We start from the raw sequence: 17,105 nt of genomic DNA on the forward strand, positions 1-17,105 counted from the left end.
TCAAGGTTAAGTGTAGAACAAACACTCAAAGTGTGCTGCCTCACACTTGACGAGATCAATCACGTCATCACAGTTAAACAACGTGATTGGTTGAAATGATGAGACGTCACGGTGGCCCACTCTACCCAGACCGTGAAGCAACGTGATTGGCTGATTGCTGTCACGTCACTGGTCCACTCTTACAGACGGCGAAGCGACGCGATTGGTTGATACGATGTGACGTCACACAGACGGCCTACTTCACACAGACGATTTCCCATCGTATCAGATAAACGTACGAGTGCCACGTTCGCGAAAGGCCGAACAAAATTGGCGATCATCTATACGGCAATCAGCGGGAAGAGTGAAGCATGTCACCGACGATTGCACATCCGCACGCACGGTTGATTCTATGGTGTCTATCGATCGGACTTGGCAACTGTCTTCTATCTGATGAAAGTAGGTGAAGGTTTTTTTTTCTCTACGTTTATACTAGATACGCTTAGTTAGACATAGCTGGGGAGCAAATTGCACCGTTTGCAACCATTGAGGTGGATTTACAAATAAGCAGTCAGCGATAGTTGTGGTTTAATTGATATGTTATTGTAATAACTACACTCACTGATACTGAGTGCCGAGAATGAAGCTAGAACCTAGCCTGGATGCTAAACTGTTTTCAGGGCCCACACAGGCCAACTCCTCGGCTCTAGGACCAACATGCCCCCAACGAAATTTTACCACAGCCCCCTGAGTTAGACCTGAGTTCGACCACACCTAAACCCCTACCCTTCTCTAGTTAAGTATGATGAGCTCTTTAGCGAACTTGATTCCTCGAACTTGGAACCTAAGCTAAGGCTAAAAATACCTACCCATCCCGTCATTGTGTATGTCACTGCTCTAAGTTCACTTGGGGTAAGAGAATGTTAAGAATACGACATTTTTATTTATTTATTTATTTATTCATCATCAGACAAGTGGGTAGCCCCATTCAACTTATTTGAAGTTGATTTCCAAGGGGGCCCACTAAATAAATAACAAAAACGAATCGTGTTACATTCAGTGAGACAACCAGAGGACAACAAGCAATATATACAAATAAACCGAAGCGTCATTACAGAGAACAGTTGTCGATATCAACCAAAAACGTCAACGGTGGAGGTCAGAGGTCAATGTGCGGAGGAGTGTGTCCTAGGGCAGCTTTAAACTGCCGTAGAGTTGGTGCATGTCTAATGTCCGCCGAAAGTGTATTGTAATATGTTGCTCCTCTGTATGCAAATGTGCGGTGGCCGGCTGTGTTTGTGTAATTGGGTTTATGGAGCAAAGAGGCTTGTCTGGTGTTGTGGCTGTGTAACAGGTGGTTGTGTACAAAGGTGGTATCCAGGTATGTTGGGACAAGCCCGTTAATACATTTAAAGACCATCACACACATGTGTTCCTTTCTCCGCTGCGTCAGATACATTCGCATGAAAAACGGATAGTCATTATTAATGTTTTCAGTAATCTGTTATGAGTTATTAATGATGATAGCACTGCGTCCTTTAGGACTAATGTGTTGCATAACATACAAACATTATATCTAATGGTTTAAAACCCAGTGCTACAGAATAATTCATTATGTAACAAAGCGGTATTTCTAATGTACTATTTTCTATTGAAAAGAATGATATTATGCAAGATAGAAGCACTCAAGAGGGCCATCCACGTAGCTGGTACATATTATTTGGTTTAACGATGATCGTATATAGACAAATTGGCTGTTAACAGAATTTTCTATTATCGATAGAATAATAGGTCCATTTGAAAGGCATAACTGAATTCTCTTAATTACATTATCAGGAGATAAAAATGCGGAATGGCTCGAGTAATGTCATCGGGGCTTATAGGCCAAAATATGGTTTGGGAATTTAAATCTAATGTGTTAGAAAATCAATGTCAATAGAGTCAAATGTTGAATGATGTAACGGGCTAAGAATTTTAATGTTTTGTATTTCATATTCATATTTACGTTACCTATGTCATGCAATATTTCACGTATGCACATTTTGTATCGACGCTTTGTTATTTTCGTAGGTAAACCGATTTCCTTACACAACGTACGGATTCATTTTTGTCGCTAACGTCAACTTTCATAATTCAAAAGGATACCCTGAGACCACCATATCAAATATCATCGAGGTTCTGTCTTGGATATCTGAAGTATGCATATACCTTGGCGATCACTGATGCTGCAGTAGTAGATCTGTTTGAATTGACCGTTATTTTGTTCAAATATGAAATTTGGAGAGTTGTTGGAACAACCCCAACAATGCAAAAATATGTAAATATATAAAAGACTGCTTTGACATGAGAAAAATACCGAAAGTTTTGATTAGCCCCACTCGATTGTAGCACTACCTCAAAGGCTAACGTTAGCCCTTATTGTAGTAGTAATAAGGATGTCAAGTTTTATTCTCTACCGCTATTTTGTATTGTGTTTTAATATACAATTGTCGTGCAATTAAGTTCTTCTTCTTAATTCTATATTAGACAGTATTAGCTCTCATTGCTTTCCGTCGATGAGGATACAAAATCAACGAAATGAAATCAAATTATGATGTGAGGATCCAACTTTTTGGCGATTTGATACAATTACAATAACAAATAACAGCTATATAACATGGCGTGATCTCTACTCTTTTGTTCTCTAATCAAATATGAAATTAGGAGAGTTCTTGTCACATGTATAAGACGATATTAGCTATCATTGCTTGGCGTCTATGATTATGTAAAATTAAATCAAATTTTGATTAAAGAATCCAACTTTATGGTGATTGTATGCAATCACAGTAACAGCTATCTAATATGACGTCATATCTATTCTTTTCTCTTACACTTTAATTCTAAGTTGATCATACAAACCATAAATACGTATAATTTTTTTGCGTCTGTGCAACATGTCACGTATACCCCTATTCATCTAGTTTCACAAGATGACATTGGAACCATTTGCAGCACTCTCTCTAGAGAGTTCGTAATTTGATTACCCACTCGAGGGAAAACGACCGTTAGCTTCATAGGTCTTATTCAAATGCCATTAACAGTATTATCGGTCCTTTTGTTGTCTGTCTATAAGCATGGATGAAATATCACTCTTTGTCCCTAAACAAAATTATCGTATTTCAATGGGAGATTTTGTGTCTTTTATGAATCTATACAATGGTTATAGCACGCACAATGTCAATGTTATGTCGCTCGTAGTAAGTAGCAACAACATTGAAAATTGTTTTCATATTTGTTCAATAGTTGAAAGACTAGAATCAACGAAGCAAGACGCAAACGCAAACTCGCTATTCTCATATGTTGATACCAGACATTTTTTCCTTGTGATGCATGTATCCTTTAAAAGTGACCTTAGCCCTGTGTTGATGCTATTGATGTATTCAATCTACGTTGCCTGTGTTTTGGAAATATCTTCAGTTGATAAAAACACCACAACTTTTCAAATTCACCTATACGTCATTTTAGACCATTTCTTCGCTAAAAAAACGAGGTCATTATTAGCGTTGAATACAATATTACATAAAGTTGTTAACAAACTCAAAGGGTTGATATAAAGAAAGTAGTAGAAATTGGCCGAATAAGCTGAATAGGTTGATAGAGGAGCTAACTGGTGATAGAGTTAGTTACCTTATGTTTTAGGGATCGTCTCTGTGTGTGTGTGTGTGTGTGTGTGTGTGTGTGTGTGTGTGTGTGTGTGTGTGTGTGTGTGTGTGCGTGTGTGCGTGTGTGCGTGTGCGCGTGTGTGTGTGTGTGTGCGTGTGTGTGCGTGTTTGTGCGTGTGTGTGCGCGCGTGTGTGTGTGTGTGTGTGTGTGTGTGTGTGTGTGTGTGTGTGTGTGTGTGTGATAACTAGAGAATGCCTGGGTGGATTGTCTTCATATATTCCTTATGTCGGTAGGACTATAAACCCTCGAAATTATTAGATTTTGGGACCCCTAATTTTCAAAATTAATAAAGAAAGTTGATCGATCCGTTGATTCGTATGATAGGACTCTCTAACATATGACACCTAACACCTGTCAGTCGACAAACTGGGGCAAATATTCCCCTGCTGGCAGGGCCTGCCCCCAGGGGCCACACAGTGATCAAAACACAAAGGGATAGCTAGAACCTGTTTACAACTTGGTGGAAACAGGAGTTTCACTTGGAGTTTTACTGGTTATTTATTATCTGAAAGACCTCTCACCACCAGCAGCATTGAACAACGTAAAGTTTTACATTTTGGCGAAGGTATGTGTTCGTGGAACTCTTGTATTGATTACGTTGGATTACATCGGCCACTGTACATACCTGATATCAAAGATATTCATATAAAACACCACAAGCCGCATCAAATAGTTCACCTTTATTATCAGATATGAATTATTTCATGCATCATAAGTGTCAGCCCCTGGTCTACTTGTTTTCTGCATCATTAGTGACATAACAATCTACCACCGGCGAAAATTGAAGTTCAGATATGCTTTGAGATATAAGCTTTGAATATGAGGTCTAGCTTCTATGCCCTTGGCTTCTAGATGTAAGGCCATGTTGATTTGATTATATGGATGACATCATCCGGGAACCCCAAAACCAATGCGAGCGTGCGAAAAAATAAAAAGTTTGGCCAAGGAAGGGTTGCCTTCATTATGAAATCTACGTGGTCAGAAAGAATAAACACATGACTAAACACACAGAGTATAGAGTATTAAATAACAGATCCTTCATTTGTGTTATGATTTAAAATTTCTTCTTTGACTTTGGAATTAACCTTGGCTTTCAACGATATTAGTGATTATTCTCCGAAATATTATTTTTTGGCAATTTACGGCATATATTTGCTAATTTTACAGCTACTTTGCACACTTTACAGTATGATCCTTTTTATGTTTAGCCATAAGTATGGCTAAACATATTGTTTTCCCTCATGTTTCTTCTTCTTCTTCTTCTTCTCCTCCTGTCAAATCTTCAAATAGATTCATCTCTGTCATTTTTTGACCAAATGACCTGAAATTTGGTACAGAGGTAATGTTGGCAAAAACCAATGTGCGTTCTTTTCCTTTTTTTAATATTGACCTTGAAAGTGATTTTATTGAGGTTTTTAGGCTATTTTTAGCATATCTTGGCCTCCTGCGCCCTGGTATTTCAACCGAATGACCTGAAATTTGCTGTATATGTGGCTTGAAAAAATATTTAAAGGACTACATTCCCATTTTTGGCATACATATATTCAAAACGATTTATTTTGGGCTTTCTTGACAATATTTGCCACTTCTGTCACTTTCAATACTACATATGACCTACAGGTCATTGACCCCTAGTGCCTTGCACCTGGCCAAGCTGGAAGTTTGCTTACGAGGAGGAAAGACCGGACATAAAAATTTAACGTGATTATCGGGAAAACACCATGTTCCCTTAAACGTGTCAGTGGTTAGATTGCAGTTTAGGAAATTTTATAACAGAAAACAAGTTAAATCAATGATTTTGTGAATGTTTATTCTAGCATTAGTTATTCCAGATATTTTCAAACTCCAAATTCTTCAACACAACACGGGAGATCGTTTCTCCTCAGACTGGCGCGACACTCCTGTCAAAATTGATTGATGATCTCTCTCTGCCGCCGACTTCATACATGATCAAAGGCGGGTGGTAGGCGGTGCGCGGGGAAACTTAAACATATAATGTAGCGAAGTGTTGAACAAGGAATTCTCACGCTGAGGGGTACATGAAATAATGCTTACAAAATAGACCTCTATGAATCGGGCTACATTCAGCAATGGTAGACGGATTCGGGGCATGCCGCGCAAAACACATGGTCTCACTGGGGACAGGCGTTTTGGTCCCGCACGTTGTCGCAGCGGTGCGTCGCCGCTACGCGATCGAAAGCACGCCGCCGTCTGTCTCGGACCAACACGCGTCTCCCGTGATGTGTAGCGTCCACCACCAGGACTTCCTACATGTCCTACGTACGGGCGTATGGATCGTAGAATTCGGCAAAAAAGGAATGATTAGGCCAGTAGAGTCAGTCCCCGGTAAGGTCAATGATTCGCCCCTTTGCGCTAGCTTGTAACGTTAAATGAATGTACCCTCTGGTGGCCAAACTTCACTGACAAACTTTCTCCCTAGTATTATCATCATGAGCTTGCGTTAGTCTGGTACTAGTGACTATTATGTGCCGGGAATGTTTATCTATCGCACGCCTTGGAAGGAAGTTCAACCATGATAAATGGTCGGCCGTTGCGAAAATTTGGAACCCATGCTGTTGATTTTCGTGATTGAACCTGTAAGAAAATATATTTTCATGTCGTTCATATTTTTGGGACGGACGCCGGGACGGGGTGAATTTTTTCTATCATTTTCGTCCCGTTAGAAATGCAAATCGAATCGTGTTGCACAAGAGGCAAAACACTAAAAACGTGGGTCTTGTGGAGTGTTTTGGAGCGGGAAAATGCCGGATATTAGCGGTGCCGAACAGTGTACATCGTCGCGCGCGGGTGACGCTCCGTCAAAACAAATCCGATGGTGGTCTAGCGCGGCCACCGAAAATAGGCAGAAACACACAGGAGGACTTAGCACCTTCGTTTATGAGGGAAATTGTGAAAATCTTTTGTTACAAACTGTTCGAACATTGAAACATTTGGATAGATGGTTTGAAACTGTTCTAAATAAAGAGATTTTTGTGTAGTTACGTTCGAAATGTTTCCAACGTATGTGAAATAAGTTCAAACATGTTATAAGTTTCAATTCTAATTGTTTGAACACTTAAGAACTATTGTGACTTAGACATTCTTTTAATCAAAATAGTTCAAACATATTACAAATATTATATTAAAACCCTCTCGGTGACTTTGAATTGACTCAAATATGTTGTTTTTGGTCATTTCCTTCGTCTCCTGTCAAATCTTCATATGTATACTATGGAAAACTTCATTCTTCCCTGGGGTTGATCTTTTTTAATTCAATTTTGAACTGGGTTGATTATGCGCAAGAGTGTAATTTTCAGCGGATATTTTTCGACTGGTTTACATGGAAATGGCACGGAATATCCCATTCATGCAAGGGGAGGATTCTTTAATTATTTCTTTCAATTTTGAGCTGGAATGATTATGAAAAAGTCAATTTTTTAGCAGAAGTGTATTTGTTAATCAATTAGTGGATATGGTTGTGGACTGGTCCATATTGTGTTGAGGTGCTACTGGAAGACTCAATTTTGGACTGGGGTGATTCATTTTTTTAGTGCAAGTATTTTAGAATGGTCCATTGTTATTTTGGGAGAGTCCATTTTTTGCATGGCGAGGAGTATGGCTAAACATGCTGTATTTGCTCGCAAATGTTGCCTTTCTAGTTTCATTTTATTTTTGGAAATGGACGAAAATTGATGTCATCCATATAATCAAATCAACATGGCCTTCGCCACAGAACAATGCACCACCGGCGAAAAATAAAGGTCAGATATGCTTTGAGATATTAGCTGTGAAGATGACGTCTAAGCTTTGAAATGTTAAGAGGACTCAAATGTCAAGAGGTGCAATATGCAAGATTTGTCGAACAAAAGATACTGCGTGTTGAATTATTTACACCATAAGTTGAAGTTGGAGGACAATTTCAGATCGCGTGTGGCGTAGACCTTAATGTTTTCTAAAAAATAGTTTAGGTAATAGATGTATATTTTGTCGTAGTTATCATTTTCCCAGCTACTAGAAATGAGCTACCATTAAAGGTAGAGGTAGTCCCGTAGCCTTTTTTGAAACCGTAGGGGCAGTGGGCTGCTGTTGTTATCCTTCGTGTCTAGGGCAAGGAATTGAAGCAAATTGTTACCGTTATGCCCTTTCATTAGATATTTGCGTCTCTCAATTTGAGTGAAAAAGCATCTTTATATCCTATATCTTATACTTTAATTCTGCATACCTACCCTAGTACATAGTCCCCTTTCTCTTAACTTTTTCACTGCCACTAATATTATGAATAAGCATTTCTGAATATTTCTGCGTCTGTAAAATGAAAAAAAATCTTCAAAACTAAAACGCAGCACAGGCAAAGATGCTTTTATTTACATACCTTTATCCGCAGGGTAACATATATCCGGGATTTTAAAAAACGGGGTATTTGGGGATATATTGCAACATCGGTCAAAATGGCTGTTTCTTCGCTTCCAAAGATCACTGGGAAGGTTGTCCTCCTCTGCAGGCTCTCCTGTGGTTGTGTTGCCCAATCCTCGACCTGCATGCCCTACTGCATGGGGCATGTAAAGCCCTGTGTGGGTTGTGACTGGGCAGTTGCAACATCAGTAATACCACCAAAAATAACATAACTCTTATCAACGAAAATGCAACGGATTTGGGAAAACTAGTGTTAACTTGAAGAAAGAAAATTACATCCATGGCACGTTTTAGCTTTCCCAATTTTGCCTACAGCAAAATAACGCGAGGATTTAGTCTCAATTTTCTCTGGGCGACTAAAGTTTTCGCATCCACTATTACAATATTCTAGGATGAGTTCGGACGCCCAGAAGTTACATCTAGATGGAATTTCGTACTCAAAAGCAATTTCCTTTCATTAGTGGAGCCCCTGTTTTTATCCTTGAGGCTATGTCTTGTCGAGGATTGCCTGTCGCGTCAAATCGTCTGCAACGTCCATTTGCTAGCACGGCACAGGTATTCCCTTACGCAGTCGAAATGGTTATATTACATATATTATGTATACCGCATTAAAGGTAGGGTGAGGTAAGGACAATAGAGGTACCTTTCGTTTATAATATCATACTCAATTTTTAGATTCGTAGATGGAGGAAGAGGAATCAAAAGTATATAGAAAAAGAAGAAGTAATAAATTGAAGGGAGAAATGGGAAGGTAACGATATTCTACATGGTTATATTACATAATTATATATATATATATACTGTATTTAAGGTAAGATAAGGTAAAGCATAGACGATAAAAGTACCTTTCTTTTATAGTATCATGCTCAATTTTGAGATACCTAGATAGAGTACTCAAAAGGATAGAAATAAGTAGTCATAAATTGAAGGTAGAAATGGGGAAGTATCATAAAATCCCAATTGACGACGGGCTATTGTAATTGTTATAGTTATGATTATGGCTTTAGTTATCAGATGTCATTGAAATTTGAATGTCACTTCATCATGGATTGTTAGAAATATCGTGATAATCACTCAAAGCTAATTTCCTTTTCTCACACGTCCTCAAAGAATTAAATACACTTTATTCTAAAAATACGTTCAATTATATTTTCGAGTAGACTATCCATAACCCGATATGTTATTAACAACTACTACACTAGCTGAAAGCTCTCTTTGTCCTCTCACTGGCACACTAAACAAAAAACGAATAAAGCCATTAGTTAAATGATAATCGCAACAATCTTCTTGATTGATGAAGCAAAATAGCAGAACACGTAAGAGAACGAAATGGAATTTTGACACAACGTTTCATCAGACAAAGAAATGTAATACTGTTAATGGTATTTGCGGTCACCTTTCCGTAGTGATAGACTATAGGTCATAAATCTCTGGAGGATTGGACTGTTTCACGTAGGCAAGAATTTAAAGATGAAACTAATAATGTCCTTTCGAAAGAAACACTAAGGCCATGTTTATTTCTTTATATGGATGACATCTTCTGTGCACACCAGAACTAATGCGAGCGTGCGAAGAAAAAAATTTGGCAAAAAAAAGTTGCCTTCATTATGAAATCAACGTGGTCAGGAAGGATGAATAAAACCAAACACACAGAGTATGGTATACCGAATAATAGATTCTTCATTTCTTTATTTTCCACATCTTCTTCTTTGACTTTGTCATTCTACTACATTACTATCCGTTTTCCGAAATTGCAATTTACAGCATATGTTTTCAAATTTTGCAGCTGCTTTGTATGATTTACAGTATGGCCGAAAACTTTTTGGTTTGTTTAAAAATGTACGAAAATTGATGCGCGCGCGGATGTCATCCATAACAATCAACATGGCCCAAGCAATAAGGTAATAGTGAAATCATGTCCTTTCGAAAGATACACTAGCTGAATTTATATGAAGGGGAAGGTCATTTCTACATAGTCTGTTAGAGTCCACACTCTCCACTTGGACCCCTGTAGACTTGTCAGACGCGCAATGAAAGCCTGCGTGCGCGGAGGATTCGGGACAACAGGCCGCCTGAACGATATCTACTGCATGATAGACTCTGAACATTCACCTTTTGAACACTTGGCTACACAAGCCAGAAATAGGCGGACGTAGAATGCTAGAATCATTGACATAAAGTGTCTCTATACTTAATGGGGATGTAGCATAAGACTTGCAGTGCCTAGCACATAGGGCAGGAAAGTTTCCTTGATGTTTCTGTAACAGGGTATAATTTTACAGAGAGGGGTTGCTGGTCCTTGTTTTATAAGACCATGTATCTATCTGAAAGGCCATGTTGATTTGATTATCTGGATGACATCCGCATCAATTTCGTCCGTTTCCAAAAAATAAAAGGTTTCGGCCATACTCGTACAAAGCAGCTGTAAAATAAGAAAATGCACGCTGTAAATTCCGCACACAAAAAAAGCAAAACGGATATTAATATCGTAGGATGCCAAAGTCAATGCCAAAGTCAAAGAAGAAGATGTGAAAGAGCAAAAATGAAGAATCTATTTTTCAGTGCAGTATACTCTAGGTGTTTAGTTTTGTTCATCCTTCCTGACCACCAGCTAGATTTCATAATAGAGATAACTTTTTGTGTGAAAAATGATTTGTTATTCGCACGCTTGCATCAGTTTTTGGGTCCTAGAGGATGTCGTCCATATAATCAAATCAACATGGCCTTACTTTACCTTATAATATCCAATGATGATAACTGTTCTAACACCAACGTTGTGTAAGACCTAATTCCACAAAGAAACGAAGCGGACAACCTATTTACTTTCAAATTACAACTGATTTCTAGTCATACATAACCCTAATCCCGTAACGACAGCTTGTCACAACAAGTCAGTCTATATGATCTCAATTTTCAACTTCGGGATTTTGAGATTCACTCAACTTGTCGAGTGTGACGTAGACATCTATGTAATGACGTCTGGTTTCCCTTCAAACTGGCAAGTCGGAGTATGAGGATACTATTTTTATATTTCAGGCTTTCTACTCGCTTTTTTGTATGTTAATGTCCATGTAGCGGGCTTTCGATGATGTTGAAGATCTGATTAAGATGGTGATGGTTCAACTCAGCTATACCTCCTTGATTTATTGTGTATTAATGTACATGTAGCGGGCTTTCCATAATGTTTGAAGATCTGATTTAGATTTCCACGGTTCAACTCAGCCAGGCTTTTGGTTGTCGTTAAGGTTATTCTTGGATTCAGCACAGTCATTTTGAAGATGTGATTTGATAGACATGGTTCGACGAAGCCAAGCTTTGGGAGTTCGTTGGGGGTTAGGTCATGTTGATTTGATTATATGGATGACATCCGCGTGCACAAAAATTTTCGTCTGTTGCCCAAAAAGGTTTTCGACCATACTGTAAATCGTAAAAAGCAGCTGCTAAATAATAATAAATAAAAAAATACATACTGTAAATTGCAAAAATAAATATTCCAAGAAGCAGGTACTTATGCCGTTTATTCCAAAGTCAGAGAAGAAGTTTAATTTGAAAAAACAAAAATGAAGAAATCGATATTTCGGTGTAGCATACTCTGTGCATTTAGTTGTGTACATCCTTCCTGACCACATAGATTTCATAGTAAAGGCAACTTTTATTTTTGCCAAGGTCTTTATCATTCTACAATTTTTTTTTTTCATTTCTACACATTGTAAGTTCCAATAACACTATACCATTACATATCGACATTTAAGGGGCAAAGAAGCGATGTCGTTGTGTGTTGACTACATCGTCAACATACTATGATTTAAGTGCAATTGAACCGCTTACCAATGCCAAATGCACTTAAAAGTCACATTAAATATCTTATAATTTCCCGCATAAATCGTAAAGTTGGTCTTCCAACTGTAGTACTGCCGTTAATGGACCCGAGTGCTTTACTACATCAATCAGTCACCAACAAAAACGGTTGCCTCTATAAGTGGCAGCCGTACATGCTAGTTTAACAATGCGCCAGACAGCACGTAGACATATTATAACAATATGAAATTTTTATTGCAAACCTCATAAATATTCAACGGAAAGTCGCTGAACTTGGTGATATGCCAACGTCAAAGAGATGATTTAGTTATAGATTTCATAATCTGATGAATTCTGCTCCGTAAGCCAAATCTATATATATTCGATGGCTAATAAAATTACTATTAGATTCTATATAGCTATGAATATACAACTTGATTAATATCAACTTCAAGAAAATTCTAGCACATCGATCAAAAACAGAATATCTATAAACATAATGTTTCACTGCAGTAGTAAAAAAAGCCGTTAGAAGGTTCATACTCGTCATTTACATTGAAATTGGTCCTTCCAACACCTATAGCTAATTGTTAAAGATTATTAAAATTTATTCATAGCTAAGTTACGTTGACCAACGTAGTTCGGAAACACACACGCGCGCGCGCGTGCACACACACAGACATACACACACACACACACACACATGTATATATATATATATATATATATGCACGCACGCATGCACGCACACACACGCACAGACACACAAACACACACACACACAAACACACACACATACACACACAAACACATACACACACACGCACACGCACACAGACACACACAAACACACACGCAAACCAACACACACACATACACACACACACAATCACACACACACACACGCACGCAGACACACACAAACTCAAACACACGTACACATACACACACACACACACACACAAACACACACACGCACACACACACACACACACACAGAAACACACACACACACAAACACACACACATGCCGACAAAAAGATATCCCTTCAGGAGGTAACTAACCACATCTCAGTGCATAATACAAGGGGATTGATGGTTTAAGAATTCAAATGACCTCATCTTTTTCACTGCGTGTAACGTCTTGCAAAGAAAATTGTTTCTAAAGACAACCTGGCGTCACGGTAGATCAAGCAGACTTCGTGTCTCCGCCAGAGGTAAAAGTAAATTACGAAGTCTTTCTCATGATAGGTTTGTTTCATGGTTAAGCACGAAGGTATTACTCTGCAGTGAAGTGTCACTGAGGCCGTGTTGATTTGATTATATGGATGACATCCGCGCGCGCATCAATTTCCGTAAGTTGAAAAATTTCGGCCATACTGTAAATTGTAACAAGCAGCTGCAAAATATTTCGGAAAACGGATACTATGTAGTAGAATGCCAAAGTCAATTCCAAAGAACAAAAAATGAAGAATCTATATTTCGGTTTACCATACTCCGTGGGTTAAGTTTGGTTCAGCCTTGCTGAATACGTAGATTTCATAATCAAGGCAAAAAATTGCCGAACTTTTTCCTATTTGCACGTTCGTATTAAGTTTGGGGTCCCCAAAGGATGACATCCATATAATCAAATCAGCATGGTCTGAATTTAAAGAAATGAAAATAAAACACCATTTTATCAGGATTCGAAAGCTACTGTAAAAGAAAAAGAAAAATTACATGTGGCATCACATTATGTCACTCCTGCATGATGGTAGTGAGTTTAATTCTACAATATTTCTGATGAACAAATTCAAACACCTCAATTTTGGGTTGGAAACTCTAGTACATGTAGTCACGCGAACGTGCCTTGCTATTTTCATTCTTGTAACACTTAATTCTCGACAAAGAAAAGAAACACGATGAAACATATTATTATTACAGTCTTTGAGAGACGCTTTTTGCTATTCCTCAATCCCTAGTTGAACACTCCTGCAGTCTTGCACTTTCCCTTGTTGTTTTCATCATTGTGACACTTAATTCTCGACAAAGAAAGAAACATGATAAAACATGTTATTATAGTCTTTGAGAGACGCTTTTTGTTATTCCGTAATCCCTAGTTGAAACGCTCTAAAGGTCTTGCCCGATTAATTGTGCGTGGAAAAGTGCCGAAGTATCCCAGACACACACGGCAAGGCACTTACAACTCTTTGTAAAACCTTTTAGTTCTACCCAAGGGACCCACTATTCTTCACAAGCTTTCTCTGCTCATGAAGAATGAAAGGGGGCCTAATAAGAGTCTGAGTCCCTAAGAGAGAAAATCTTTTTACTTAAAATTGTGTAAGCTTTCTGACGTTTTTTTTTACACGGGATTTTATGGGATTTTTTTTTCACTCGCGCCTAAAAAGAGCTGACAACAAATGTGAATTGGGGTCTAAATTTGATGGGCTGGCTGTACGTTGTTTGCATTGCATATTAATATTGCTATGGTAATAGGTATTCAGTTTATTTGACACAAAAGAAATTTGACCAAAAAAAAGATGTAGGACCGAATTTTCGGCCTGATCTATCTATCCTGCATAAGGAATTTGACCCGATTTCCTGACGCGCACTGATCTTCGGGACGTGTGACGTCAGGAGTAGGTCAAAGGGCACCTTGAAGTCGATACCGGCTGCCGTCTCGGCTCAATGTGGGTCGGCGAGAGATTTTTTGTTTTGGTGTTTGACAAAGGTGAAAACTTGAAGTTAGCATCATTCCAACACCGGTTCACTTTGAACATAAACGAAAATTTTGTGATTCATTTATTTATCATTATCAATTCATAATCTTTTTTTGTTATTTTTTATTCTTCTTCCCAGTTCATGACCTTGTTCAGTCAGTCGAGGCCTGGAGGGACTGTCCAGAGGCGGCCATCTACCAGGAGTATTTGAAGTACTGCACGTCCATCTTTGTGGAAAATCTACGCAAGCTGGGCAACCAGAGTGACATCTGCCTCTGGCCTGATGCATCTCCTGCTGCTATGGAGTGAGTAGTGATTAATTCTAACTCTCCATATTTATACCGTTTTCATGTCGCCAAAGTTAAGTTAAAGTCCTTCTCGCACCGACGGTGGCGCCCATCTCTGTTTCGGCAGCCCTTGGGCCACACAACGTTGTGCAATCACTACAGCAGGGGGCTAGCACACTGGTAGTGGTGTGCGTTGAACTACCACACTCTTTCCCAAATGCTTAGTGCTAAGCAGAGAAAGCAGTATGTTTAAAGTCTTTGGTATGACCCGGCGGGGGTTCGAATTCACGACCTGACGAATGCAAGGTGAACACTCTACCCACTAGGCCATTGCACCGGTTCATGTCGCCAAGCCGGCACAAAATAAAAAGCATAACAAAAACGCCCCACAAAACACGTCAAAAACTAGCCGGAGCCGAACCTTTGCTTAGAGAATAACTGATGATTTATTGCATCAATGTATGCGTGTATTTTGTAAACTCTAAGCAGATGTTTCGTGACGTATTCCAATCTGCCCGTTTCTGTTACATAAGTAGGGAAGTTCAACGTAGGGCTGATAGGAAAATGTCACCACCTCCAAACATCTGCTTTGAGTTATACATGGTGCAAATATTCTCGTTTAGTAACTACATGTAGTACACTGATGTGCACGAGGGCATAAAGATTTTTACAGACACATTTTCCAATCACTGAGAAAAACTAATCTTGTCACAGTTATTAGTCTTCTATTGGTCAGCGAAAAATGAGATGGGCTCCGACTTTTAATAACGTGCCTAACTCACTGCCACTACGGCCGCAAAAAGGATATATGAGACCTTTGCGTCGACCTTGTCATGAACATTATATAGTACTGCCCGTTTGGGTCAGGGGCTGAGACAGGGGCCGCCAAAGGTGCTAGTGGCATAGACGCTAATCGATCACCGTCGACGCCACCTTTCAGACGATGTCATCTTTCATTTATCAGTGGTTTTCGAAGCCAGCGGCGCATGTCTACAAAGTTTCTTTCGTCAACGTGTTTTGAATATCAGTTAGCCGCTAAGTTTCGGCGACCACAAATTTGAAAAACAAAAACAAATGGTTCTTAGACAACCAAAGAATGTTTTATAGAATTAAAAAAATGTAAAAAAAAAAAACGTTTTTACTGTCAACCAAAACAAATGAGTGGTTAAACTGTTTTGTTAGTTTCCTTTATCTGGAATTTGAACCTCTCGCCTGACGCGCAGTGACGTCATCAGGAGCGGGTCGAATGAGAACGGAAGTCGATACCTGCCCCCGTCAGTGCACATTAAAGAAGCCCAATGCAATTTCAGAACGTTAAAACTGGAAACATTCTAGATATGACAATCTGCATGATATTAACATTTGCTTGCTCAGATTTGCCATTTCTATCACGATACCTTTGGCGTTTAATAAGAGCAAAGGAAACAAGCCACAAGAGGAGTCATTTGTATATTGGGCCCACATTTTTAATGAGTTCTCACCACACAACGACATCGCATCTTTGCTCCATGAAGGTCGTATGCAATGGAATATAGTGACATAGTGTTATTTAAACTTACTATGTTTAGAAATGACTAGAAATTTGAATATGAAAATCGAACTACCAACTTTCTTCGAAATTTCTTTTGGGCTCCTTTAACCCACATAGAACTGTGACGATGGCAGGTATCTATAACTATTATTAGTAACTATGTATAGTACTTACACAGGTCTAGGTGGCTTTCATTCTAATAAAATTGACTTATTTCCGCCCACAGACCTTACAACCACCTCACTCTCTGCTTGGGAATCGCTGCCAACGAGACCAACTGTAAGGAAATGATGCTCTTCAACAGGTTCATGCTCGCTATCCACCGCCGGTTCTACTCGAACTGCGAGACGCCCCTTGAGAAACCGAAAGACGCCCCGAAAAGGATCATCGCATCCTTCGTAAGCTTGACGACGGTGACGACTTTGTTAGCGGCCGGACTTCTAGCGGGGTCCGACTATATTCACAAGGCCAGTTGACATAGAACGGGGTCCTGCAACCAGGACCCCACTGGCCAGGATTTAGGCGAACGCTCAGACATAACACCTAACGAATTGAAACCTCCTGAAAAGACCAACGACCAGAGTCAATAGTTCACGGGGGTTCGATACAGACTTGAGAGTCGCTTAGTTTGGTGTTACATTTTACTGTTGTTGTTTTTTTGTTCACAAAGTTTAAATGAAGGACAATGCCATTTAT

The 17,105-nt window shown here is 39.1% G+C and overlaps 1 protein-coding gene across 1 annotated transcript; it reads left to right on the forward strand.

The window, feature by feature from the left end:
* Nucleotides 1–269: 269 nt before the first annotated feature.
* On the forward strand, nt 270–16,969 carry LOC136447463 (receptor activity-modifying protein 1-like). Its single transcript, XM_066446386.1, has 3 exons — nt 270–438; nt 14,731–14,896; nt 16,636–16,969. Exons 1-3 carry the CDS (start codon nt 351–353, stop codon nt 16,883–16,885), a joined length of 504 nt encoding a protein of 167 aa, XP_066302483.1. The 5' UTR covers nt 270–350; the 3' UTR covers nt 16,886–16,969.
* The last annotated feature ends 136 nt before the right edge of the window (nt 16,970–17,105 follow it).

The sequence above is a fragment of the Branchiostoma lanceolatum genome, chromosome 13 (assembly GCF_035083965.1).
Source record: "Branchiostoma lanceolatum isolate klBraLanc5 chromosome 13, klBraLanc5.hap2, whole genome shotgun sequence".
NCBI classification, from domain to species: Eukaryota; Metazoa; Chordata; class Leptocardii; order Amphioxiformes; family Branchiostomatidae; genus Branchiostoma; species Branchiostoma lanceolatum.